The following is a 27,862-nucleotide window of genomic DNA, read 5'->3' as shown; positions in this document are numbered from 1 at the left end:
TTATGAACTTTTTAATGTAATTTGATACAAGTTTGATCTCTATATTTTGTTACTGATTGAAGGAAAGTTCATGTTTCCTGAAGAAAACATGCTTTTTGGAATATTGCTAGTACTTTTCCAAAATGAAGGGACATTTAAGAAAAGAAGTAGAAAAATGTATGTGTCTCACTGAGAAAAATATTTAATTAAATGAAAAGGGGATAAACATTCAAATGTGTACTCATAATTATTTTTTATTTCTTTATTTACTATCTTATAGTTACATTTTAACATATAAAATTATTTAACTTTAGAATTCATACATTTGATCTGAATCATTCAGCATAAAATTTTACATTTACATTGATATTGCCTTCAGTACAGTTCTTGTAGTAAAATGTTTTTATTGATATTTCTATACAATGTAAAGTTGGATAGATAATAGACTTGTCTTTAGCATTCATATTATCCTTTGCGTCCCAGTCATCAGTTTCATTATTAATAGAAATATTTCGCAAACTAATGACATTTGAAAAAATACATCTTGCTTAGTCTAGCAGTGAGTTAATATTTTGTCTTTAAATATTCTTATAGCATACAACAGTATTGGCTTCTGGCAAAGCTTAGATGAGGTTACCAACTGGCAAACGGGGTAGACACATGTATGCATAAGGTGTTCTGCTCAGGTTGATGGGATTACCATCCAGTCTGATGTCTTCAAGAGCCCTACGTACATAACTAAAATCTTTCATTTTGCAGAAAGTGTCTTCGTGCATCTCTTGAATGTTGTTGTTCTAAAAAAAAAAAAAAAAAGCTATCAGAATAGTTGCTTGAAAGCAATGTTTTACTCTTTGAAGAACAATTTATGGATGTATTTTCAGTGCCTAGAGAGACACTTGTTTGAACCCGATGGACTAGATGGTGGCTGCAAGTCATCAACAGAGAAATGTCCTGAGGAGGGGAAAATTTCCTGACCAGTGCAGCACTTCAAAACCGAGGAACTTAAATTATGCAAGAGAGACAGGCTTTGCAGGCGGGGCCTGGTAGAAGTATAGAGCGTTTTCATTTCCAGGATCATATTGAAGAGACTTATTAGCTCAAATTAGAACCAGCACAGGCCAGTCCAAAAATCACAGAACCATAATTATCATCTGACAGTTTGATACGCCTCAACCTTCAAAGGCACAAATCTGCAATTTGGTCTGTGACAAATTTCTTTCCCCCAGGCCCTCTCACACTAGCTTAACCTGCATCTGTGGATATACAGGGAAAAGTGAATGCTTTAGGTTTTATTCCTTTTATGTAAATTCCTCTTATATACCTTATCTTCACTGATCTTTTGTTCTTGAAGTGAAGCATTTTCAAAAATTAATTGCTACAATACAATATTGTCAGAAATTGAGACTAGAAAGGTCTGGAAATTCTTCCCTTCTTTTGCTAGTCAGAAATTGGTGTGGAAAAAAATCCATCTGACTAGCTTTGGCCTGTAGCACATAGCACTGAATATTTAATTTACAGGCATGGGCAGGTGAAAAAAAATAGTCAGCTAGCAGGCAGAATATTTCTATAGATTTATTGAAAGATAGAAGCCAAATTATGTACAGTACACCAGGACAGTTATTCAAAGCTTTTTTTCTGTAATATGTAATAAACAGAAACATCTTCTGATAATCAAAACTGGGCACTGGTATGAGAGGAGGTAAGGGGAAAGAAGCAGAGATAGAAAAGGTTAAAGGAAGAAGTCAGAAATGAAGGTATAAGTAAAAGCAAAAGCAAAAAAATAATAATACGGAAAGATGATGGATGGGATGTTCCAGCACACTCAGATGGAAAAGTTTGCCTGAAAAAATGTTACTAACTGAGAATGACATTTAATAAGAGAATGAAATGCACTGCTATACATATAACTAATATTTAAAGTAACTTTCTTTGGGTATCTGAAAGCATTTGTTTTGGAACATTTGTATGAGCAGTGTGAAGGTTTTCTGCCTTAGAAGTCTCTTAGGCTAATGTTGCTCTTGACAGCTCTGAACCTAACTTTAATCTGTACTAACAATAAATCTATCATTTTATGTTTGAAAAATATTGGGTTACAAGTTCTAATAATTAATGCTTAGCTAAGCTAAATTTTACTTCTCTAGAATACTGCATTCACCAGTTAACTGTATGTTTCAATTAGTTTGTTCAGTTAAATAAGTACACTTTTGGATAAACAGGAGAAACAAAGCAAGACAGTAGTTGCCCTTTCCAGTTTCACTTACTATTTAAACATGATATATAGAGCCATTTGGCATTTGTAGCCTACCTGGAGATGAAGAGCCTGGAGGCTTTCAGGGAGCGGCAATGGAATGTGATCCAAGTTATTGTCAGTGATGTAAAGATGCTGCAGTTCATGCAGATCCTAGAGGATGAAGGAAAAAGGAAGGGGAAAATGGCAGACATTTTTTAAAGTCTCTAGCATGTAAGTTTGAAATCTGTCACTGCAATGAGCACCACTGGATGCTAACAAATTTTCTTTCAGCATGATATGGCTGAAAAGGCAGAAATTCAAAGGCAGCCATGGACTTTCATTCGCACAGGTTAAGAACTGTTACTGTTAAAGATTAGGTGTTTGGATTAAAATAAAGGAAAAGAAAATCTTTGAAATGCCTAGAGACTTAATAATTACAGATGTAATTTCAATGATGTTCTGAAGTGAAAATACTGCCTTACCCAGTCATTATGCAGAAAGTCTTCCTAATCTGTTTTCTTGCTTTTGTGACAAGCTCACTCAATTTTGCAGAAATGTGTTGATGTTGAAGCAAGTTATGACTGTATAAGAAATGACTGAGCTAAGAATAATTTTCTCATTCTATCTGAAAAGCTAAATCATTTTCTCCCTTGGCTTAGTGGAAGAAGCAACTTTCACCCGATAATGATCATGATAGTAAGATATAAACTTGACTAGGTCAATAAGCCTCAGTAGAATACTCTCTTTTTGTACCCTTTTTACACATACAAATTATCATGGTACCTAACTGCTTCTTTGAGTGTAGTGTCCTAGTTTAATTCCTACTGACAGAACTCTGAGATATCAAGGTTAAGGTTCTTGTCAAATATGGAAGATAAAGACTGAGATTCCTTCATGGCTAAAATGAGGAGAGTGCAGAAGAAAAGTGCAATAGGTCAGAGTCTCAATTTGGGGGACTGATTTTTGCCCATTATTCCTATTCCCAATACATACCTTGATTGCTGTTGATTGCTTCAGTAAGATGCTGTCTTTCAAGGAATGAATTCAGAGAAGTCTGGTTACAACTACCTTATTAGATGCAATTGAAGAGTGCATATGAGCCAGGTCTAACATACAAAGCTAGCTTATGTTCTATAATGACTTCAGATTTCACATGTAATTAGGAGCTGCTTCTCCCCACCAAAATTCTTGAGGAAGGATGGTCACTCCAAGGTTTCAGTTTCGCTGGTTTTCAAGGTAGAAAGAAAGTATACCAATTTAATAAATCCTCTAGCAAGCTCCCATGAAGATACATGCTGGAGTAAGTTTGAAGCAGTGGCATCCATAGCTTTGCTCTTCCCTCTTGCCTAATTCTAAGGAAACATCAAGCAAGTTTCTGGAGTTTTTGCTAGTCATGTGGGTGTCTGGTTCATAGATGCAAACATAGTGGTCCATTGCTTGTCTTGTGTAGATCTTTGTAAAGAAGAATAAAAAGAGGTTTTGTGTCTAGCTGACAGTGCCTTTACATGTGGCCCCATTTTTATAGATTACCCACGAGCCAGCACAGTCATGGTGCCTATAATCTGAACAGTTTTATTGCTGCAGAGTGACACTTCTGACCACAGCCTTTGGAGAAAGGAAGAAAAGATTTTTGCATCAAAACCAGACTTACTTTGAATGCCTCATTACGTATTCCATTGCGACCAAGCCTGTTCTTGCTGACATCGATTAATGTTAAGGTAGATGGTAACTCAGGGAGTTGCCTTATCCTATTGTCACGGAGCACCAGCTCCTCAAGTTGGGGCAATCTCCGGAAGGCATCTTCATGGATCTCTGATATAAAGTTTGCAGTTAAATCAATCCTTTTTAATTTGTCTGCCAGAGAAATAAGATACAACAAGCATGTAAGAAAGTATTTCCTGAAAGTTTAAAAAAATAGAAAAGCAAATGGATTATTTAAATTACAAGTGAAGTGTCTTTAATCAGAGCAATTCCTGACCCACTATGTGACAGGTCTCACTCTCTGTGTATAATGCAATGGTCTGTATTTGAAGAGTTCTCCTAAAGAAGAGGATCGACATTTCCTTCTCATCCTGTTTGGAGTTGCCTGTGTCATTTTTCATACATCTTTCAATGAAAGATTTTGAAGTTTATGGTTTTAAAATTTCTGTGTGTTCTGGGAATCTTTAAATGGTTATCTTTTGGATAAATAACATTTAAAGTGAAATAAACATGTTCTCTACAACCTTGTTGCAAGTGTTTCTCTATTGTCAACATTTTCCTATATGTAAGAAATTTCATATATCAACTTTTTCCTAAAATACACTCAACCACTTTTTCCAATCAAAAAAATAAAATTAAACTTATGTTCGGCAAAAGAGAACACTGTCTAAATATCAGGGCAGTTAATATATAACAGTCCTTATCCCTAAACAGGGTAGTCTTAATACTTCCTGAAAAATCGGGCATCTTTAAGAATCTCAAGTAGGAAATGTGAAAATATAATCTCTCTAAATCACCAGTTTTGGCCAGATTCAGGCCACAAATTGGTTTGGATTATCAGTTTCCATTTACTGAAGGTTTTTCTACCGTTGAGGGTGTTGGTCTCTTCTCCCAAGTAACAAGTGATAGGACAAGAGGAAATGGCCTCAGGTTGTGCCAGGGGAGGTTTAGATTGGATATTAGGAAAAATTTCTTCACTGTAGGGGTTGTCAGGCATTGGAACAGGCTGCCCAGGGAAGTGGTTGAGTCACCATCCCTGGAAGTGTTTAAAAGATGTGTAGATGATGTTCCTAGGAACATTGATTTCGTGCCAGAGTTAGGTTAATGGTTGGACTTGATCTTGAGAATCTTTTCAAACCAAGATAATTCTATGATTCTGTGATTCTATAAGTCTGGAGTAAACCAATGAACATATAAAGATAAAATTTAAAAGTAATATTCCTTTCACACAGACACTTTGCAAATATTTGAAAGTATGTCTACCAGAGAACTTGTCTTGTTTAGGAAAACAGTACTTTCTAATATTTTACAAATGCTCCATGAGGTTTGGGTTTTTTTCTGCCTTTGTGAAGCTGATGACAAGTAACAGCAAAAAGATACATGAATGGTGTTATTTCTAATAATTCAGAAATTTGACAGAGAACCTGCATTTGCAGTACTGACCTTTGTGTTCATAAGTATGAAACCACTTTTCCATATGCATTTATGTGTGCAATCCTACCATTATCATACATTACATAAAATGAATCACTATGTCTTAGATTAGTATGAGCCAGAAATAATACAAATGAAAGCTAATTGCACCAATACTACTCTCCATACTTAAGTTAGCAAAGTCATTTCTGTTGATCTTCTTGATTCTGTTGTAGCGTGAGTAGAAATACATAGTTTTCTTAGGCAGTGGTGGAACAGCATCAAGTTCACGATCATCACAGTAGACTGTGGTCCCTATGCATGTACACAAAATGCAAGTGGGAAGACCTATCAAAGAATATAAAACAAAACAGTTTGTTAAAAAAAAGTAGAAAAAATATGTTTAAAGTACTACAAGTAAATGCTCACCTAAGCACATAACTATAAGATTTTGTCAGTGATAAAATTCATTCCCATTCTGTTTTGATCACCACATCACACAATTGCAACAATAAAGTGATTAAATTCCTCTTAAGACTATTTTTTTTCTCTCTATGCTTATTAGAAGGTCATTTAACTTTTCTGATACAGTGTTTCTCAGACTATAACAAGATACATAAAATATTAAGTGGTAACAGCCAACCAAAGATCAGTTTCCCCCTAAAATGGCAAATGTGCACTTCCATCAAGATGGACAAATAAGATCAGATGACTAAAACTTGTTATGATTTCCCAAGTTTGTTTCTGTAAATAGTACTTCCGAATAATTTGTAAGGGAATTAATGTTTTTCTACAGAGCTATGAAGAAGAACCTCAATTTCCTTTGCAAGTTGCTTAATTACATTTTCTGATTCAGAAATTCAGCATCATGAAAAATTTCTCTCTCAGTCTGAGTCAAGATAACTGGAAGAACACATGAAACACTTGGTTACCACTAGAAGTTCATGAAAATGAAAAATCAAGTCAATTCATCTCAGTCATAGAACTACATGAATACAGTAAATTCAGAAGTTTCTTTTGATGATACCATTCTAATTTGGTGGTAATTATGACACTGAGTGGTTTGAATGTAATTTGCAGTAGGAAAATTTGCTAGTTGCTATGTGCATTGCATTTTATATACATATTTTCTTTGATTATGTGGATTAATCAGCATATCTGTTTCTTAGCTTTTATTCCCATAGAAATACTTTTCTGTTTCATGTTTTTGTCGTCCTTGTAACAGTTGGCTGGTTGTTTGGGTTTTTTTTTGTTGTTGTTGTTTTTTGATTTTTTCTGGTTACTTTATAAAATAATATCATAATTAATGAGTATGAAAATATTTTCCTTGCAGGTTAGTTTTTTTTCTCCAGATCAGTGGTAGCTATATGGACGATTTACCTTCTTAATCTGTCTCAATTACTAACAGGCAGAAATAACTAACTGAAGGGCAGGCTATATATGTGGTGTCTTTTCAGGCAAGGTTAAGTAATCAGTGACTCTTTTATTTGAAAATCTCTACTTGGGCATCCAGGACTAACATATCTGGAGAGATGAGGCTGTTCTTATACTTTCTATAACTTCTTCCACAAGACGTTTTAAATTAGCTACAGGGAGCAAGCCTGACACAGGGAAAAAATAAGCTGTCACGCCTTGAACCATTCCAGCAAATGTAGGCCCAAATGAATGTAGAATTCAGGATGGCTGCTATTTTTTCAAAGTATTGCAACATAGTACAGGAAGAGAGTTTTCCCCTTCTGTACTATTTTTGATCTCGGAGGAGGGGTATTTGTCACCCATGGCTGGTGTAGACTGAACAAGGACAGAAGTATGGGAAGGATTCAGAAATATATCAACAAGAAAAATGGACTTGGCTTGACATTCCTGAGTCTTGTACTCTTCTATCCAGTACTAAGCCAAGAACAGCAGCAACATCTGACATGGAAATATGTTGCTAAAAAAAAATAAAGATACAAATAAGATCTGATGTGATACATTACAGCCTTGAGCTTCCCATGCATATCTTTAGTTGATGCACTAGTTGATTTGTATTCAGTGCTCAAAAATGTTGACAGATATGGAATTCATAAGATGTAACTTTTATGTGAAATGTTTTGTAACATCCTGCAGCTTTCAAATTGTGTGGGTTTTTTTTCCGAACTGTCCTGGGAAACTATTATTTCAAATTTTGTTTGTTTTGACACTGCTGGTTTGTTTTGTTTTGTTTTTTTTTTTTTTTTTCGCCTGGTCAAGGCTCACTAGTAATGTGTATAAAAACAAGACTAGAAATGATTAATTTCACTGAACACACAATTTTGGAAGCATGAGTTCTTTTTTTCCTTTTTTTTTTTTTCTTTTTTTTTTTTTTTCCCATTTGTCTTCTATGGCACTCAGTTATAGTAAAAATAGGCTTTTCCTGGTTTTGTATGTTGATCATAGACCCATCACAGCAGTGGATAACTTGAGTAAACTTCAACTACAAGAGTTTAGAGTAGCTGCTAACAAATGTCAGTTATTAACATCACATGTTTGTGTGGGAGAGGAACAGATTGTGTTTCCCCGGTGAGATGTAGAAAGTTCTTATTTCACTATAGCTAGTCAGAAGAACAGAAAATCATCTTCACCCAAAATTTCTAAATGGTACCACTTTCTTAAGTTTTCTTAAGCTTTTAATTTGCACAGTCAGAAATTCTTCAACAGTTTAATTATATTTTGTATTAACACATTTATAAAAATCCTGTATCAAATCATTATAAAACAAAATGAGTTGGTAATGATATTAAAATCTAAGTCAATTAAAAAGTAGTGGTAGCATTTGCCAATCATTACCGATTTTTTGAATGTTCTAAGTTTGAAGGGTTAATGAAACTCTATTTGAAAAAAATCTTCGTTAGCACACATTTTCATAGAGAAATAGTGAGGAAACATTTTGACTAGGCACCCATCTAACTTCAGAACATTCAAGATAGACATGTTATACTTCTCTACAGTAGGACAGGTATAGTCTTTTCAGTAAGAGAGGTAATCATTCATATACAAGCATAGTGGGCTCACTCAAAAGCAAAGCTACACATGCAAAACTCATTTCTCTTCCCTACTAACCATCTTGAGTTTGGGGTCCAAGAACCCCAGACCCCTGTGCTGAAGACCCATCAATTAATTTTGGAGTTGATGCTTCCTCCTCATGTTCTTCTGTGAGTGGTGCAGAAGAATAACTCTCTTGAATTACAGAAGGTAGCGCTGTCCCAATCTCTGTCTAGGAAAAATTAAGAGGGAACAGAAGATGTTACTGTTTGCTTTCACTGGCAGCTGTTTCTCTTCCAGTTATTCATATTCTCCCACTAGAGGTCATATATGTTCTGAGGTTTAGTGCTTGAGCTGCATTTTATTCAGCAGCTATAATGAATTTAGATGGTGTGTAAACATTTCATGAAACTCCGACACACTTATTCACTTTTTATCTCAGTGTGATAAATGTTTTGTTGTGTGCACACAAGTATGCACAGTGCATCCACTTCATTAGCTTTTTCCACATTTATTTGAAGTTAAATTAGATTTGTGATAAAAATTGATATATTCTGTGTGGCAAATTAAAATTTTCTCTGAAACGTCAAAAAGATGCAAGCCATTTGACCACAGAATTGTAAATTGTACCAGCATAAATCCAAACCTGAAGTAGCTGTTCAGACTCTGTTTTAAGAACACTAACATGATTTTAAAATGCTATTATCTAAGAATTCTGAATTCTAAGTTCACATACTACTTATTAATATGTTGGCAGTGGTTTTTGTCATTTTTTTTTCTGAAATCTTGATAATATAAACTAGTGAATTTTATTATGTTAACTCTAATTCTAAAGACGCATTCTGTTGATTTTGCTATATGACAACTTTGGCATAAAAATGAAGATGTATTGATTTTCTTGCCTCACGTCAAACCCTCATAAAAAGAATATTGCAGACTTTCCAGGCTTGTTGCAGAGGGGCCTACATTTGTAAACAGGCAGAGTGGTTTACTGTAATCACCGACACTGAGAATCTGCTCCAGTTGTGTGATCTTTGCAGTTTACTTTACCACTATATCTTGATTTCCCCATGTGTAATAATATTGTTTGACCACACCAGGATGTCCTTTGAAAATTGAATTTTTCTTTGTTTGTTTGGGTTTTTTTTTTCTTTTTTTTTTTTTAGCTCTCCAACAATGAATTAGTGTCCTTACAAGGCTTTGTACATCTGAGATACTGTTTTAAAGTTAGTTAATAGATCCACCCCTGTGGGTGCTGCACCCCTGTGCTGTAGTTAACACTACTTAGCCTAGATCTAAAGCATGATCAAAAGTAGGAATTTTGTCACAGTATATTTATCCCAAGCGTGAAGGCACATAAGCCTAAAATTATGCTTTTATAAAGATTTTCCCCCACTACAACCTTCTAGCACACCACCACCATAAAACTATTGAATCTTGAGTTTTTTCCCCTGACCAAACATCTGTTTTGAGATCAGCCGCCATTTACTGCTGGCTCTGCTGTCCACATGGAGAATTGGTTGCTGAAATCACTCACACTAGTGCTCATAAATTCTAGTTGTAAAAGACAAGTAAAAGTAGATGGCATCCAGACTGGACAAGTGGTAAGGATTTTTTAAATTAAGCTTCCTATGTAGACCATACAAGTTAAAGAAACTAACACACCTGAGATCTAGGTCCCAAGCACGAGCAAAGCTTTTGCTATATTCTAATCTCTGTTTGAGTCTCTGTTCTTAATTATGTAATATTCAGCAAATAGAGTTATTTTTGTCTTCTTATGCCTGGATAGGATAGACTTTAAATATATTTATATGAAGTACCTATATACATTTGTATGTGTGTATATATGTACCAAAATTTGCAAGAAAATATTTCACTCTCTGGAGTGCAGTGTAGCTATGTATCATTACAAGCAGTATTAATCATTTTGATCATAGACTGCCTGAGAAGATGTAAATAATAATCTAAACCCCACTTTTTGCACAGAAGTAATTTTCTTTAAGTCGTATAGTGGCTGTAAGTTCAAATATTTTGCACCAATTAGTTTCACTGAAGGCAGAGAATATGGAAGCAATGAAAAACCAGGAAGCACTCTGAACCTCACAGACTCAGATTTTGCCAGAGCACACTACAGGTTCTCTGTATCTTCTTTAGTTGTATTCCAATAAGCTGTAGATAAAATTAGTAAGTAGCTTTATGGATAAAAATGACCTGATACAGTTACTACAACCATAATTTTGCAAAACAGATTGTGATCAGGTGAGCAAGATGAACTTCAGGTGAACTATGACTGAGTAACCTGTTGGTATAAGCAAGAACAAGGATGTACCTTGTTGCTTTGTGCAGACAACTACACAATGTTCCCATCTGCAGCACTGACAGTAAAACAGCTTAACCAGGAATGGACTTGGGGACAAATCAAAAGACGACTTTGGGAACAAAGGAAATGGGACAGATGTTCTCCGAATGGAGGAAGCCTAGAGGGAGAGGGGCATTCCAGACTTTTATTGACCCAAGGTAGTACTGCACTGAAGTGCTTGCACATGTGGTCTACTTCTTCACCAGTTTTATGGAAATCAGATAAGAGTCCCTGTTCTTAACTTTGAAACAAAATGCAGAAATTTTGAGACCTGTCAATGCCTTTGTATGCATCTTTTGTGACAGTTCTACTGGAAATAACATTCTGGAGAAAAGCATTTTCAAGATACACTTTGTAAATAGGCTTCAGACCTAATGTTCCTTTCAGTTGTTATGGGATTTGGGTCATCTATACTGTCTGCCTCTTTTCTCAGTATTTGAGGGCATACTGTATGGAATTTACTAGCTTGAGATTTGTGTTTGCTTTATGCTTTCTCAGGTGTTCCTAGTGGATTAATCACTGTGGCTGTTTGGTACCAAAGCAGAGGCATTAGCTTCCATTAAGTCTGTTCTCTTTTTTTATTACAGGACATTATCTAGTTTTCAAGATGCACAGTTGAAAGTCTCCCCATAGTTTCGTTCCAAGTGTGCTAAATCTGGGTTCCAGAGAAATTGTTCCAAGCAGTTAGCATCAATACCTATTCAGTCTGTTTCACCAGTTGTCCAGTTGTGACTGCCATAAAAAATAACAAATACTACAATGGATTTTATGGTGCTGCCATTTTTACACTGGTAAGAGAGTAGGAGTTTACTGATATGTGTGTATTACATCTCAGACCCAAGCACGAGCTGTATGTGGGTTGGACTTGAACCAGTAACCTAAAGGTAAAAGTCTGTTTGCAATTATCGGTCATCTGGTCCATGCAGCTTTCTATCTTCTACATATTTAATAAATCACGCAAGATTGTAACAAGACAAAGATGTTACTTGGACTATATGCTGTACAGAATGATCCTTCAGCTTCCAGATGTTTGTTTATTTTTGGCAACAGGCACTTTACTGAAAAAATTGAAGCAGAAATTATTCTATATAACTTAATGATATAGTTGTCCATAGGGTTTTTTTGGGTTTAGGGGCGAGCTTGTATTTCCTTTGTTACTCTAAGTAATATTCTTTATGAAAAATTACAAAGTAGGAAGAATATTGTAGAGAAATACAATAAAGCATGTTTCTCTTTGCCAATAGTTGCAAGTCTTCAAATTATAGTCAGCCTTCCAAGCTGGATTTAATACATGGCATAAGAAAACACTGAAAGGGAAACACATGACCTACCTTTAGCCATCTAACTATGGGGTTAATAGTTACCTTACTTTGTCAATCAAGAGATTTAGAGAATAGCAGTGAAGAATATTAGCCAAAGAGCATGCTGTAAGCAAAGTAATATCTTCCCTAAGATTGCATAGAGTATTTACTTTTCCCCATCCTATATTTACCTAATGTGACTACATTTATAAATGAAACTCCTTAATGTGTATAGCCAATTTAGAGTCACTTTTAGACCAGGAAGTTACAAAACTCAAGTGCATGGAAATTTGAAGGTTTCAATGAGCAATAAAATACAATTGGTAAAAGTCAACTTGTAACGTCAGTCATCCATAGGCTAGGTATCTAGTCTATGCTAGCATCCTTTCACAGTCAGCAGAGAACATGATTAAACTTCTAAAAAGCATCTGCAGCCACTGTCCACAGATGATGCATTTGGGATGGGCTTTTTGGCTGTCTCTCTTTCACCATTGGCTGAAAAGGAGGTGAGACAAATGAAAAGATTTTTAAGATTAGAAATGGCCCAGGAGACAGAGCTGTAAAAAAAAAAAAAAAAAAGGAAAAAAAACAACGATGAAACGATGAAAGAGTATCTGTGGGCTAGGAGTCAGTAGGGGTGGAACAGAATAGAAATGTAGATAAGAGTACTACAGAAAATAAATAGATTTAAAGAGGTAAATGACAAGGCTGGAAGCCATCAGTTGCCACATTTTACTTCTGAGGTAGTGTAATTCCAGTGGCAGATGTTTTGTCTATTGTTTTGTGTCTACATCTTTTAGGATCAAAGTTGATATGTTACATGTAATAAGTTAAAATCCACATGAGAATTTGAAGAGTGTCCTGTTTCAGTGCTTCTTTTACTGCAAAACATATACTTAAAAACACAAACAAAAGTTCAGAACTTAAAAAGAGACATTATAACATTTAAGGGTCTGTTGTACCACACACTAACCCATCAAAAAGAACTAGTTCCCCCCACAGCTGTTTTGAAACTACCAAAGTCTTATAAGAAAATGTCCAATTATGGTAGAGGTTTTTGGTTTGGTTTCCTTTCCAAAAGTGGCTCATACTTGTTTCTTCTTGAAGTTTGCTTTTAAAGTCTTCTTTCTTCTATTGTTCTATCTTAAAAATAAACAGATGAGACACTGCATGTTAATGCAATAACTACTTAGACTGCAAATTCTGCAGTTCAAATAAATTATAATTTTCCTGTTTAGAGCTACATAAATAAGTTGTGTGGATAAATTAGTGTAATAAAACTCAGGGAGACCTTGGGGAAAGGGAAGGTGATATTTAAAAAAAAAAAAAAATCTAAGTAAACTGATTTTATCTAATCACACTTGTTCTCTCAGATTTTAATCACTTATACATTTACACCCACATACTCCCACATACCTTAATCTGTATGCCTGAGTGATCTGGCCAGAAACACAGAAGACAATGGACAAAAGCTACTGAAAGGACTCTGGGGTTCTTCTTGACAAGCATTGAAGATTAACCTTTGGAGAGGATTTTATCTTCTTTTAAGATTCACCAGCTGTTATGGGGCAGTCTTTTTCCTCAGAGTCTGGGATGCTCTAGCATCCATGAATCTTATGCCAGGTTGCTGCCCATTGGCTCCTTTTCCTCATTGGGAATGTGATTTCATGATGGCTAGCATGGAAAGGAATGGTATGTATTGTATTGTATACATTGTATTCTACAGCCTTATTTCTTGTCTGCTAGTGCTAGGTTGAAGGGTCTTCACTGACAAGTCATCTGTGCTATGACATTATCAGGGTGCAGGACCTTTGATTTTGGCATAAACAACACATTTCTCAGTTATGCTGCTGGGAAGAGTGTTCTGGAAATGGTGCAGTTGGGTACAGTGTTCTTCATTAACAATGCAAGCCACTCTTTTAACCCTTTAAGCCTTCTAATTTTTTAAGTTATTTTGTTGTTTCTGCTGGGTCTTACACACATAAACATGTAATTTTCTACTCATACTTTAGTCAAATCTATGTTAACATTTAAGCTACAGAGCTCTAGAACTGTAACATAGTTCTCTAGAATTGAATGTCTGTGGCTTCTGCCTTGGAAAATATAGGTAGACTCTGAAGTTCTTATAATTAGTCCTAGAAAAATAAGCCATTTTTTAACACCTTTACCACAGAATATCCTAAAGCTTCTTGTCTTAAAAGTAAGTGTATCTATGTCATGTCTGATTTTAGCTGAGTAAAAACGTTTATGCTGCACAGTATTCCTACAGAGATTTTACTTACTAATTCTGTTGCCTGAGAATTAGGGAAGTCCATATAAATGGAGCTAATTTCTATGAGTACAAATGAAGTCAAAGCCTCATTCCAGCAATGTCATTGAAATTACAGATTTTATTTCTAACATTCTGCTTTGAGGGCTATGTAATATACAAGTTAGCCTACAGCAGATGCTTCTCTTTGGAACAGTGCTGAAGTTTTGCAAGATATAAAATTTGAAAGAGAAATATGGCAGTTTTAGAAATCAGAACAGGGCTTTTTGCACTATTTTAAAGCACAAAAGGACTGAAAACTAGTTCCAGCTATTTAATTAAGATTTCCACAGGAGCTCTTGCTGATCCAAACCACAAAGTAGACAGAGAAAGCCAGACAAACAAATTTGTAGGTCACTCAGAAGGCCAGACTATCTATCAGAAACCCTCAGACCTGTGATAAAAGGCTGCTTCAGTTGAACTTCCAGAGCTTGCCATAAAGGAGGGTTCAGGGTTTCAAGCATGTTTCCTCATTCGGTCCGGGCAGACCCATCACTGCTGCAGCTGAACATGCTTTTGCACAGTTCACCAGCCTGGCTTTTCTGAAACGCACTGTGATTGTTTTGAATCTGAACTACGACCAAATGGTTGAACTACAACCAGATTCACTCATTTTAACGTCAAACATTGAATTTAAGTGTCCTATTTAGTAGCTTAGTCTTGTGACACTCCTGGTGCAGTCAGTGGAGGAGGAATTACTTCCTTAGGGTGGTTTAGCACACATAGATTATGATCAACTTCCTGAGGTCCCTCTCCGTCTTCCTTTGGATGTAAAGCAGATGATACAGAGGCAACCATGTTTTCTACCAGACATCAAGGCCAAAGTCTGGTGTCAGATGTGCTCTTCCTCTCATTTCTCAGCTTATAATGCAAAACTATTTCACATGATTTGATCCAATCCCATACATGCAGGTAGCCCGCAGTGATAAAGACATAGTGCTCATGAGGTTGTGTATCTTCAGAACTAGAGAAGTTTCTAATAGTTTAGGTTCGTCTTCACAGTGTGGACTGTTATGCTGCATAGAAAGGTCCTGTCATTGTAAGATCAGTTAACATTTAGTGACAGGTCCAGGACATTAATCTAGTGCAAGGAAGAAAGTACTGAGGACAGGAGCATGGGTGTGATGCATTGCCTGCCACTGGGAAGGACATTCTGTATCACAACAATGGGCATTGCTATACAACCTAAAAATAAGGAACACCAATTTAAAAAAAAAAAAAAAAAAAGAGAGAACATTTTTCCTGCACTTTAATTTTTTGTACTTCTTATTTTTTCTTGAACATGTGATCTGAACTCTACATCCAGGATCAATAGCTGCAGCTATTTTATCCACAGCTACTATTTCCCCTTCTATTAATAAAAGCTAAGTCAGGATTGCGAGTTATAAAGCAGAAATTGGAAGCTGGTTCAACCTTAAATCTGTAAAGAAAGCCAGAGCCAAAACCACTCCTGAGAAATAGCACTCAAAGTAAATTTTCAATCCCCAGATTTCTGTGATATCACAATAGGGATTGTGCTGCTATGAAATATATACAATATCTGCAGTAGCATTTGTATACTCTCTTTTTATTTAAACAAAACAAATCATTAAAAACTATAACTATGCTGGCTCAACAATTGAAGGAATCCTTCCAACTACAGGACATTCTATGATTCTATGATGTCTTGAAGCATCTAGCAAGGTACAAGGTTGCATTGAGGAATATAAGGAAAGAAATTCAGTGGAGTTTTACTTAGCTAACTCAGGTGTCTGATACATATTATGCAGCTAAGAATTCAGGCATAAATTTGATTAGGGCTTTACAATTGTGCGTGTTCCAAAGAATTCATTGAGCTATCTGTCTCAGACTTAGGACTATTTGTGTATGGAATGAGGCATTCCTGCACCTAAGTAATTCAAAGATCCCATCTTCTAAATTTTCACACTGGTTTTACTCCATTTCAGTTCAGATGAAAACAAACGTGCTGGTTCTCCATTCATCCAAGAAGCAAGAGACCTGAGATATAAGTTGCTAGCCTGAGGAGGCTGATGCTCCAAAAATCTCTTTCCCAGGAGACAGACATCCTAGCCACTAAATGATGGTCAGAGGTATGTTTGTATGAGATGTTGAAACAAAGTCAGAATACATCCAAAGATGCAAAATTAGTGGCAGGAGAAGAGAACAAGCCATAGGAAACATGATTATGTAGACTAATATGAAAGGAACTGAGACCTGGGACCTTTTCAAAAGATTATTGGTGTCCCATGCATTAGACAATCACTAAATATGAGTGCAGATAGAAATGAGTTAGAGGACAGTCAGAGCAGAACCACAACACTCCTCACTCTGAGCTGTGTACCAAACCGTGTTCTGGGTCCTAGTTTGTTTGTCTCTAAAATAATTTTTATCTTAAGTGATTTTTAAATTTGATAGAAATGCAAATGTTATTTAGTTTCACAGTGTTCAGAAAAAATACATAGCTATGGGTACAATTTAGGAATTTGGGGTAATTTTCTAAAATATCTGTATCCTTGTTTCATATCCCACATAAGTAGGGATGAGGCACATTACTTCCATCTGGAAGAAGTGTCAAAACTGGAAGTCTAGGGGAAAAAATAAAGTTTAAGTGACCAGGGAAATTGAGGTAGCAAGTATGTACTGTAAATGGTCTATGTAATCTCATTGTGGAGTTTCATCTGTCACCACTCTCACAGGAATTTCAGGCATTATAATAGTTACTCTTAAGCAATGACCCCATCTGGACCAATTTAGGTGGCTTCAGACCAGGACAACTACTTCGAGAATCTTACTCAGTGTGAGTCAAGAAGAAGGATGTAGTTACTCTGTTCAGCTAAAGTAGTGGTACCTAATATCACACCCAGGATGAGTTTTAGGTGCTTGAGAATGTCTTGGCCAGCACACTTAGTCTTTATAACATTTCAGGTAACTAAGCAGGTGAGACGAGCTCTTCTTGAATTGTTGTACTAGAACTTAGGGACTAACATGCTACTTCAAATCCTTCCTTTTCTGTCTTGTGGTATTTTTGCTATTTGCTTTTGCTATATGACAAAACAGTCTAAACATCAGTCAGGTATTTCATGACTACTTTTTATTCCACAGAAGTGTTCACCCTTTGTGAAGACATCTGTACAGAAGCATATAGAATCAGTTATGAACAGTCAAGTGAATGTAAGAGTTGTAGCCAAAAGCTTTCTGAAAAAATAGAAAAAATCCTATTTGAGGATAAAGCTTGGACCGATAAATTTAATTATCAACTTATAGTTATCTGATTTCTACATTGCTTGTACCAATAAATATATATTTTTTTTAAGTGTGTATGACATGTTCTGAAAAGTCATTGCAAATCCGTCTTGATATCTTATTTAATCAGATACCTGCCACAAAGAGAGAAACAGGAGTGTAAGCCTCTGTCAACTCTGCAGAATGGCAGGAAGGAGTTATTGCACAAGGTCCATCTTCATGTGTGTTAACGGCAACAGGAGAGAAGCTTTGTGTGCATGTGCACATATATATAAGTGAATATGTGTGTATAATTCAAGTCCTGATTTTTGTGAACGCACCCGAATATTTTCAATTCCATTAAAATTCAACAAGCTAATGCAGGTTCAAATATTTCTCAGTAGTTGTTTCTGACTGTTTTGTGGATCGTACTTTCCAGCTCACTTCTGTGTACACTGACCCATGCCAATCTGTATTTAACTCCCTTTGTTTTGCTGCTTAGTCAGTACTAGGGTAGCTCCCTTCCTTCTCAGCCTCACTGATAGCCTATTTTGTTCAGGAAAATGTTTTTCTTATGTGCCTATATTTTCACTTCTTATTTTTCTAACTCAGCTTTTCATACCTGAAGGAAAATGGACTGATTATGTTTAACAGGCACTGATGATTTTGTTAGACATTAGTAGGTGATGTACACAGGAATTTCTCTCTCCACAATTGATTCTTCTCACACACTATCCAAACAAAGTTTTAGTTTCAAAGAGGGAAAATCTCTGAACCTTCTCTTTTACCAGTGAGAAGCTTACACTAGAATGCCTTTGACAGTCTGGATTGATTGTATCAATTTTAAAGGAGGATATCTGTCTTTGTATATTTTTGCAGAGCGGCTGGGACAATGAAGACCCAGTCTTGACTGGGGCCTCTGGACCCTATCGTGATATAAATATTCATTGAAAAAAGATAATGGAACTTTGTAGAAAAGAGGCAATGCAGCAGCTGATTTTTATACTGTTGTAACTGTCAGATTCAGAAGACAGATTCAACAAAAAGCTTGTATACTACCTTACAGTGATATTCCTTTGCAGTCTCTTTCTCCTTTAAGACCTCGGAATGTCTTCCTTAATAACAGGTTTCTCTTTTACATTGCTTTTCATTTGGTTGCATGTCTCACTCACCTGGAAACTTGGAAACCACAGATTTTGTAGTCCAGGTTTGACCCATCTAATACATGTCAATGCACAGCTTTGGTCAAGGACTCAGTACAATCCTCCCAAGAAATTCACAGCTACAAGTATTTTCTCCATGAAAAATCTTTTCACTAAAAAAATGTGTTCCATGTACACTTCCTGAATATAATTAAAAGAATGCAAGAAATGAGACAGATCAGCTGATGTTAGCAGGCAATGCTAGACAACCTCTGATTCCCATTGTTAAGTAACTTTCCAAACCTTAAAGTTACTCTAAAATCTATGAGAAAAATGGGCAGATTTCAAGTGTAAAAATATCAAAAGCTGTAGTCCAGATAAAAGATTGTCGTAAAAATTTTAACAAGCCAATGAATTGTGTATGTGTATACACGCAGACACTTCATTTCTGGCATATATACTTCACAAGGAAAAAGAAGACAGCAACAAGAGAAAATGTTATTTTGTTTGGCTGTTTTGTTTTTTCCCACTATTTCGGAAGGCTAAAGACATGATCCAGTTCCCTAAAAGGAAATGGAGGCCTTAAATCAGGCCCTAAAGGGTTACTGTACACAGGGTACATCTAATGAAGGCCTGCTGTTTCTATGAGTCTCTGTGGAATTGCTCATCATTTAAGCTATGCATAATAAAAACTAACCCATGACCTTGCATAAATACTGGGTTTTACACATAGAGCCACTTGTGTATTTTACATCTTTATGATAACAAGATTGTAGGGAGGAAAGTCATAACCACAATCAAGAAACCAAATGTGTTCTGTTTAAAAATTTAGTGACTTCAATGACATTCGGTGTCTAGAAGATAATTTGCAACACTGAAGTGCATGTCTATTAAAGCTGCTTGATTTCTACAGCATTGACAACTCTGAGCTCTCCCAAGTATGGGGTGGAACATGGTAAGAGGAATGTAAGCAAAAAAAAATTTGGCTAAGCATCTAGGAAATAAAGACTCTCAGAGAGAGATCCGTCCATATGCAAAATAACATTCCTTCCAACTGCTGTGATGGATGACCTTCACTTGATGAGTTTTAAGAAGACTGTCTGAAGAACTCAGTAATGGGAGACAATCCTGCTCTGGAAAAGAAGTTTACAAGAGGAAATGAAAAGACTTTTTGGACTCTGCATATTCCATGCTTCCATAAAGAAAGCAACCTGTGATAGCATCTGTTGTATCTGTTCTTGTCGGGTACAATATTGGTCATTCAGAATTTCTGTTCAGCTGGAAAAGAACCTTAGTAGCTTTGCCTTTTTTCTATCTTTCACTCATAAGCTCATCTCATGCTTCATTTTCATAGGACCTCATAGAGAGAGCACAGCACAAGAGTCCCACCTATCACTTGGTCCATTACTAATCCATTGCTTGAATGGGAAAATCTCTATCGTGAGGCACATATAAAAGAGCATCACTCATTTGTGGCAAGGAAGCCATTTCTGTAGGACTGATAAGGACTTTATGTTTAAGAGCAAAGGAAGACAGGAACTGTGATTTATTAGTCAATGTGAAATAGAGAGAGCACAAGTATCCCATGGCTAAAAGTGGATGTGACTTTATCAGGGAAGAAAGATCAAATGTGTGGGCTTGTAAAGAGCTTAGATTCTGTGTGGCACAAGGAAGCTAGCCAAAGGCAAAATAAGTTATTTAGAGCAAAGTCCTTCTCAGTCCTTCCTAGATGAGAAAATATATATCCTCCAAACCGTAAAGTTCTGACCTTAATGCAAACTTTGAGATGATATTTATCTCTTCAGTTCTCTGGTTTTGGTATATATTTATTCTTAAATTGTCTCTGTCTTTTGCTTTTGAAGATGCTACCTAATTTTGATCTCACCTTGGTGAAAGCTCCTGTCCCTCCTACTGCAATCGTGAATCAATAAAAGGAAAATATTTTAATGAATTATGTAAGGTAATGGGAAAAAAAGTACTAAAGTATTATAGGTAGTAGCAACCCCCCCATAATATTACTTAAATATTATATTTTCACTCAACATCTATTGCATGCAACCCTGGATAATACTGTGTATATATCACCTTCAGGGAAGTTGTGCCCAGCAGAGTTAGATTAAAATTAATGTAGATTTTTAGTAATGCAAACAAATACAGGAGTGCAGGAGGAGAAGGAGGTGTTCAAGTCAACAAATGGAGTCCCTTGCTTGTACAGGCAACGTATCTTACTATCTCATAGGATAACAGAATTTCAACAGTTTTTCTTCAGTAATCTTTCTTACTTTCCTGTTTTTCAATTCAAGTGCTTTTCCCTTTCCTCTCTACTTCCTTCTGCCTGCTTTCCTAACAGAAGTATAAACCACTAGCATTTATAGCCTGAAATACTTGTATTGAACATATCTATTTTAAAAATGACCTCAGGAAGCAGGTTTTACAACCTCATTTAATGGGGACTGCTGGATGTCCTATCCCACCTGCCTTCATGCCTTATCCAGACAGATAAACCATGAGGACAATCTCCAACAGAATTTGTGGCAATGCAAGGAAACCTGAGGGAAGCATGGTAGCTTTCATCTGCTCTCAAAGATTACCACAAACAAAACAAAACAAAACAAAACAAAATAAAACAAAAAAAAAACAGGAAATATTTTGGCCACATTTGTAGATTAGGGAAAATGTGAATGAACTATGGTGTGTTATTAGAACAGAAAACTGTTGATCAACCAAAGGCAATATCAACCACATGAGTAGATATGTCTGGTAAAAGTTTTTGTGGCCAACAGAAACTCCCCAGTAGCCACTACATTTGTGCACTTTAGAAAGATAAAATAAATGAAGTTCTGTTTACCTCTAATTGATCAGATGGCTCGTTTTCATCATAGACAAATGGGTGAGGCAGTTCTCCAAGCGGTAGGTCATAGAATTCAGAATCATAAATTACGGTATCAGAGATAGGTGCAGCTCCAACAGACTCAAAGATAAAAAATCCCAGAAAAATATTTGCAAAGATCTGCATTCTGATATCTTTTCTGAAAGAGAAGAAAATGAACAATATGTGGGCACACTGGTATTTGCAAATAATCTATGAAAATTTAATCTCACAAATACAGTACTTATATGTACGAAACAATTATTCTGAATGGATAACTCTTATTTATTCATGATGATCCAATGATATATCCTGTGATGCTTCTTGAAGAATCCCTGGATCTGAGAATTTCTGCAGACTGCTTTGGCCATACTGACATTTAGATAATTTTATGAAAGATCTATTGAGTTTCATTGGTATAAAAGTAAACTGGCTTTAATGACAAAGTACCTGAAGAGGTGAAAGAAAGATATATATGCATATTTTCCCCTTTTCATCTAACTTCACCTATTTCCACTGCACTATTAGAGAAAAAACTTTTGAGAAACTAGTCGAAAGCTAAATTATTATGTTGTGTCTATCACAATAAATAATTTTTTGAAACATACAACAATGTAATTTTGTCTCTCTCCTCCAACATTTAAAAAAAATAAATAAAATTTAAAAAATTAGAAAACATGAGGGCCTCTGTCTTTGTTGTCTCTGTATAAGAATAATCAAAACACTTTTCACTCAGTAGTTGTTTTGCCAGAATGTAATTTTAATTGGTTGAATGTTGTGGCATATTTGGACCATCACTTCTACAAAGACCTGGGGAGCAAAATAAAAAGCATAGCCCTGTGAGTGACAGCACTCTGCTTTCCTTCATTATTCAATCAAAACCATTTTTGAAGTAGTGAGAAATGGTAGTATAGAACAGTTCTCTCTCGATTCTCTGCTTGGAGAACAGAATTCTAAAATCTAAGTGTTCCACAGTTAAAAGCTCCATATTTTAGCAAAATGGTAGAAAACTCATGCTAGGCTTGAATATTAGAGTTTATGCATTCCTTATTCCTTGAAAGTCATGGATTCATTCTTACCTTATAAGGTACCTGACACAGGGCTCTATTCAGCATTCTTTGCTTATAGTTTGATTTAGTTGGCTACAGCTCCCACTAATTTCACCAAAAGCACAGACAGTGATAATGAGCAGTGCATAAGTCTGATAAATTCTACTCCTGATGTGATGCCATAATGCACACACTTATATTTTTCATTTATAAACTGTAGCTACTTAAAATAGATTAAGTATAAGAAATGCATGAGATATTTTTTTGAATGTGTGTGCTGAGCAACAAGTTGAATTTTAGTTTCATGAAAAGAAGTCTTTATGAAGCTGGTTTAGGCAGGAGGATATGAAATTCCTCTGGGGATGGTCAGCAACACAAGGCGTTCATTTTTCCCTCATTTACTTTATTCAAAAAGACTTTTCAGCTGCTGCTGAGAGAAGCTTGAGTCACTTGGGCTTGTATTTGAGAAGACTTAGTTGAATTGCACCTTTCAGTATTAGCTTCCAATATTACTAAAGGTTTTCTGCTTCATTACAAAAAAACTGAAATTAAATAAAAATGCAACCAAACTCTGAAATAAACTCAGGTATACTGGAACTTGGTTTTTGGTGGTTTTTCTTTTTGCTCTTTTTGTTTTGTTCTCTGCCTTTATGTTTTCTGCTACTTCTTTTTGACAGGACTGTTTTTGGTCTTGCTTTTCTTTTGCATATCATTTATTCCAAATGATTCAGATATAATGGATGTTCTCTACTAACACAAAATGTAATACTAACATATCGGGTGTAATTTTTCCTTGAATAAACATTTTCTAAGTAAAAAATGACTTATTATTAAAATTTGTTTTTGTTTCACACTGCCTAGAAATAAAAGGTTTCTGAATGGTATAGGGCTTGGTAAGTATTTCATTTTGTAATTATACAGACAAACCCAGCAAATATAATGAAAATATCTGTGAAAAAAATTATTTACCTATGCCTGTAGCATCTGCACTAACTTGCAGAGTTTGCATGTCTCTCTACTTCCCTTATGTGTAATATATTGGAACACACTGTAATGATATTGGCATCTGCAGCAGCTGCAAGATCAAATATTTTGGTGAAGATTATGTACTCCTCTCACAGGAAGGAATTAAGACATATCCAGGGAAAAATAGTCTCCTCAATCTGCAGCCTTTGAATCAGTATTATGCATAATAAAATCAAACAAATACTGTAAAAATATTTCCAGCATTAAAAATCCAATTAACTGTTCTAAGAGAGAAGTACCAAAACTTACCTTTAGCTTCCAATCTCTCAGATGGGATGGAGTTACTCAGAATGCAGAGCCAGTGGTATTAGACCCCGACCAATGGCAGTGGCATTCTGGGGCTGTGGGAGGTGGTACAGCCTCTACCCTCAGCTGGAGACCTGAGCCCAGGGAGTTTCTCAGGCTTCAATCACCTTTATATTTGATTTTCCTGAATCGAATTTTAGCAAGGTCAAACAAAGGTTTATTGTAGCAAATGACATTTATTTCATGTCACAGCTTTTTACCCCTTCCCTTCAAATTTCTTACTGCTCTTACCACAATACAAGTATACCAATAACACTCTCAGTTGCATTCTGGAAAAAATCTTTTGGGTCTTCTGATAATCTAGAAATGCATGTTTTCTGATGACCAAAATCAAGGCTTCAGCAAATTTGATTACATATTAATATTTTTTCCTATATGTTACACTTGTATTTTGGGACTCATTGTATGTGATAACATACATGAATTTCTGCTGTGAGTATTATCTAGTATGTATTTAGAGGAACTTTTTTTCCCCTTTACTTTTCTGTAAGTATTTATGAGGCAATAATAATATTATCTACTTTTTACAGTATTTTTTCCCTCTGAAGGTGAAATACCGTTTCCTTAATTGATATGAACTACTATAATGTTCTGGAAATTATGGGCATATGCTGTAGTATCATACTTTCTATTACACAAGAAATATGTTTTAAAATGTTAGCAGAAGTCAAGCTATCACTTCCTTACTGATGTTACTTTCTTTATTATCAGATCCTACTTAATTCTGTGCTTACTTTTATATTGCCAGTATTTTGTACAACATACAACCATTCTTCTGAACATTCTAATCATTGCTCCAACTCTTCAATGAAATGTGTCTGCTAATACTGTTAATGTCCTATATTAACAGTTAGGAAAAAGCACAGCCCATTCTTTACCTATGGGGAAGTATAAGATTCATGTAGAAGATTCCAATATGCTAAGCAAACCTGATTCTCTTTTCTTTTTTTTTTTTTTTTTTTTTTAATTTAACATCAAAATTTTCCAATAAGACCATTGTAGGAGGCCAACTTTCCATGAGGCACTGACAACATGTTAATTTTAAACCAGCTCTCCATAATTTGAATGTCTAACGTTAAACTTCTAGTGTTAGCCTGAGGAAACCAAGACACATGAAAGTGTTTGGAGGATAGATAGCTCAAAGGATAGAAAAACAACAGTTATGTTAGCAGAATTACAGGCCTGTCAGTTGCACCTTGGTGTCGGGCAAGATTATGGAGCAGCTCATCTTGAGTGCCATCATGTGGCACATGCAAGATAACCAGGTGATCAGGCCCAGCCAGCATGGGTTTATCAAAGGCAGATCCTACTTGCCCAAACTGATCTCCTTCTATAACAAGATGACTTAGTGGATGAAGGAGAGGCTGTGGATGTTGTGTACCTAGACTTTAGTAAAGCCTTTGACACCATATGCCACAGCCTTCTCCTGGAGAAATTGGCCACTCATGGCTTGTACAGGCATATTCTTCACTGGGTAAAGAACTGGCTGGATGGCTGGGCCCAAAGAATTGTGGTGAATGGAGTTAAATCCAGTTGACGACTGTTCACGAGTGGTGTTCTCCAGGTCTCAGCACTGGGACTGGTTCTCTTTAAACTCTTTATCAATGATCTGGACAAGGGGATCAACTGCACCCTCAGTAAGTTTACAGGTGACAATAAGTTAGGTAGAAATGTTGATCTGCTGGAGGGTAGGAAGGCCATACAGAGGGATCTGGCCTGGCTGGATCATTGGGCTGAGGCCATTTGTATGAGGTTTAACAAATCCAAGGGCCAGGTCTTGCACTTGGGTCACAACAACCCCAGGCAGCGCTACAGGCTTGGGGAAGAGTGGCTGGAAAGCTGCCTGGAAGAAAGGGATCTGGGGGTGTTGATTGACAGCCAGCTGAATATGAGCCAGCGGTGTGCCCAGGTGGCCAAAAAGGCCAACAGCATCAGGGCTTGTATCAGGAATAGTGTGGCCAGCAGGACCAGGAAAGTGATTGTCCCACTGTACTCGAAGCTGTTGAGGCCCCACCTCAAATACTGTTCCGTTTTGAGTCCCTCACTACAGGAAAGGCATAGAGATACTGGACCATGTTCAGGGAAGGGCAGTAAAGCTGGTGAAGGGTCTGGAGCACAAGTCTTGGGAGGAGCGGCTGAGGAAATTGAGGCTGTTTAGACTGGAGTAAAGGAGGCTGAGGGGAGACCTTATCACTGTCTACAACTGCCTGAAAGGAGGTTGTAGCAAGGTGGCTGTCCATCTCTTTTCCCAGGTAACATGCAACAAGAGCAGAGGAAGTGGCCTCAAGTTGCATCAGGGGAGGCTCATACTGGATATTAGGAAAAAAATTCTTCACTGAAGGGGTTTTCAGACATTGGAATAGGCTGCTCAGGGAAGGAGTGGAGTCACCATCCCTGAAAGTGTTTAAAAGATGTATGGAGGAAGTTCTTAGGGACATGGTTTAGTGCCAGAGTTAGGTTAATGATTTGACTGGATAATCTTGAGGGTCTCTTCCAACCAAAATGATTCTATGATTCTTTGATATCTAATGGCAATAGGTATAATGCATTTTTTTAGCAGTTAAGTCAAGTCTGCATTACCTTACAGTATTTTCACTGCTCCCAGATGAGAGACTTCTTTCTAAGGAAGGTTCAGAGTGCTTTACTTCTATGAAAACAGAGGTCTTGAATCATTAAATCAGATATTTTTAAGTTCCTTATTCATAGTTTCTTCCCAATATAAAAGCAGCTTCTTCCATGAAGAATCATGGCAATAAGTACAGTGAAAGCACCACACTACTGTGTCCTGTTGCTCTTCTTCAGGTAAGTAGCTTTGGCCTCAGTTTACTCCTTAAGTTAGTGATTTAGTTGCTCTCAATGCCTATGTATGGTCCTTCATGGCAACAAAACAAATGTGATAGCTATATCTTCTGCAAAAAAATGCATAATTTCATCTTTTTACTGCTACTGGTAATTTTTATGCTGCTCCATGTGCTGAAGTGATTAACATGATTTTAATTCTGTGTATTTTTATTTGGTACTGTGCTTTGTCATCTAAGATTTACTGTTCTAAACCCTCAGTCCCAATATGTCGTCTTCATTTACAAAACCTAGTCTCTCTAGACAGTCCCAGTGTTTATTCTTTTCACTTGTACAAATGACCCCAGTCTTGTATTATTTATTGAAGGAAAATTCTTATCTACAACAGATTCTTCATCTCTATATTAATGTCTTTTTTTTTTCCTTCTTACACAGCTAAGCTGATTTAGTTATCTTGTGACCTCGGCCTGAAACTTTTCTATCTTTTGGTCTGTAGGTTTGCTTTTTTTTGTGGTTTTATTAAGATCAATGGAATTCATACCACTTTGTCTCTGGATCTTAATCTTGATTTTAGTGGCTTACTGTATTCTTGTCAGACTACAATATACTTTGTTTGTCTTGTTTTCCAAAAACCCTATGCAAGTAAAATTAATTGAAGGCAAATATTAACTTACAGACATTGATAATTCTATTTTTTGTTAGAGCTATGGAAACTTATCTGAAGAAGAACATATTTTGCACAAAGCATTTTACAGGCTTATGAGTATGATGTTTCATATGTCACACAAATTCAGCCAATAACAGTCAGGCAAAGAAAAGAGTTTTGTTCGTCTTAATTTATGCTTTAAAGAAACAGATCATGGAGATTGAGTGGTGTATCTGTAGAGGACATGCCTTAGTTGATGCTGAAATTATTATTAGACATTTTGTTTGAGCTTGGACGCTAGAAGTCCTGGTGCTAGCAACCCTAGACTGGCTAGAAACCCATAAGACCAAAAATTTAAGCCATTCAAGAAGGTTATGCCATCAAAAGCAAAGGAAAAGAAAGACTATCTATAGTCCTTGTGGTATTGCTGAGCAGAAAGACAAGCATCTAAAAAAACTCACAGAAAATCCACGTTTGAGCTAGGAGCTGATTCAGAACACTGCCTTGTG

The 27,862-nt window shown here is 36.2% G+C and overlaps 1 protein-coding gene across 1 annotated transcript; it reads right to left on the bottom strand.

Moving 5' to 3' along the window:
* Positions 1-190: 190 nt before the first annotated feature.
* EPYC (epiphycan) lies at positions 191-23,971 on the bottom strand. The gene is made up of 7 exons (XM_082066464.1): positions 23,852-23,971; positions 21,507-21,687; positions 8,405-8,558; positions 5,513-5,671; positions 3,861-4,063; positions 2,285-2,380; positions 191-773 (listed from the first exon to the last, which is right to left on the bottom strand). Exons 2-7 carry the CDS (start codon positions 21,672-21,674, stop codon positions 603-605), a joined length of 951 nt encoding a protein of 316 aa, XP_081922590.1. The 5' UTR covers positions 21,675-21,687; positions 23,852-23,971; the 3' UTR covers positions 191-602.
* Between the last annotated feature and the right edge of the window lie 3,891 nt (positions 23,972-27,862).

The sequence above is a fragment of the Streptopelia decaocto genome (assembly GCF_964273445.1).
Source record: "Streptopelia decaocto genome assembly, chromosome: 1".
Classification (NCBI taxonomy): Eukaryota; Metazoa; Chordata; class Aves; order Columbiformes; family Columbidae; genus Streptopelia; species Streptopelia decaocto.
This window is presented reverse-complemented; position numbering and strand designations above follow the sequence as displayed.

What these genes read in the sequence shown, in the direction of transcription:
- EPYC (XM_082066464.1), bottom strand. Translation starts at nt 21,674, where the DNA reads ATGCAGATCTTTGCAAATATTTTTCTGGGATTTTTTATCTTTGAGTCT. An exon ending in AAATGACTTTGCTAACTTAA is followed by an intron (nt 4,064 to 5,512) that starts GTATGGAGAGTA and finishes TTTCTCTGGCAG; the next exon opens with ACAAATTAAAAAGGATTGAT. An exon ending in TCCAGGCTCTTCATCTCCAG is followed by an intron (nt 774 to 2,284) that starts GTAGGCTACAAA and finishes TTTTTTTTTTAG; the next exon opens with AACAACAACATTCAAGAGAT.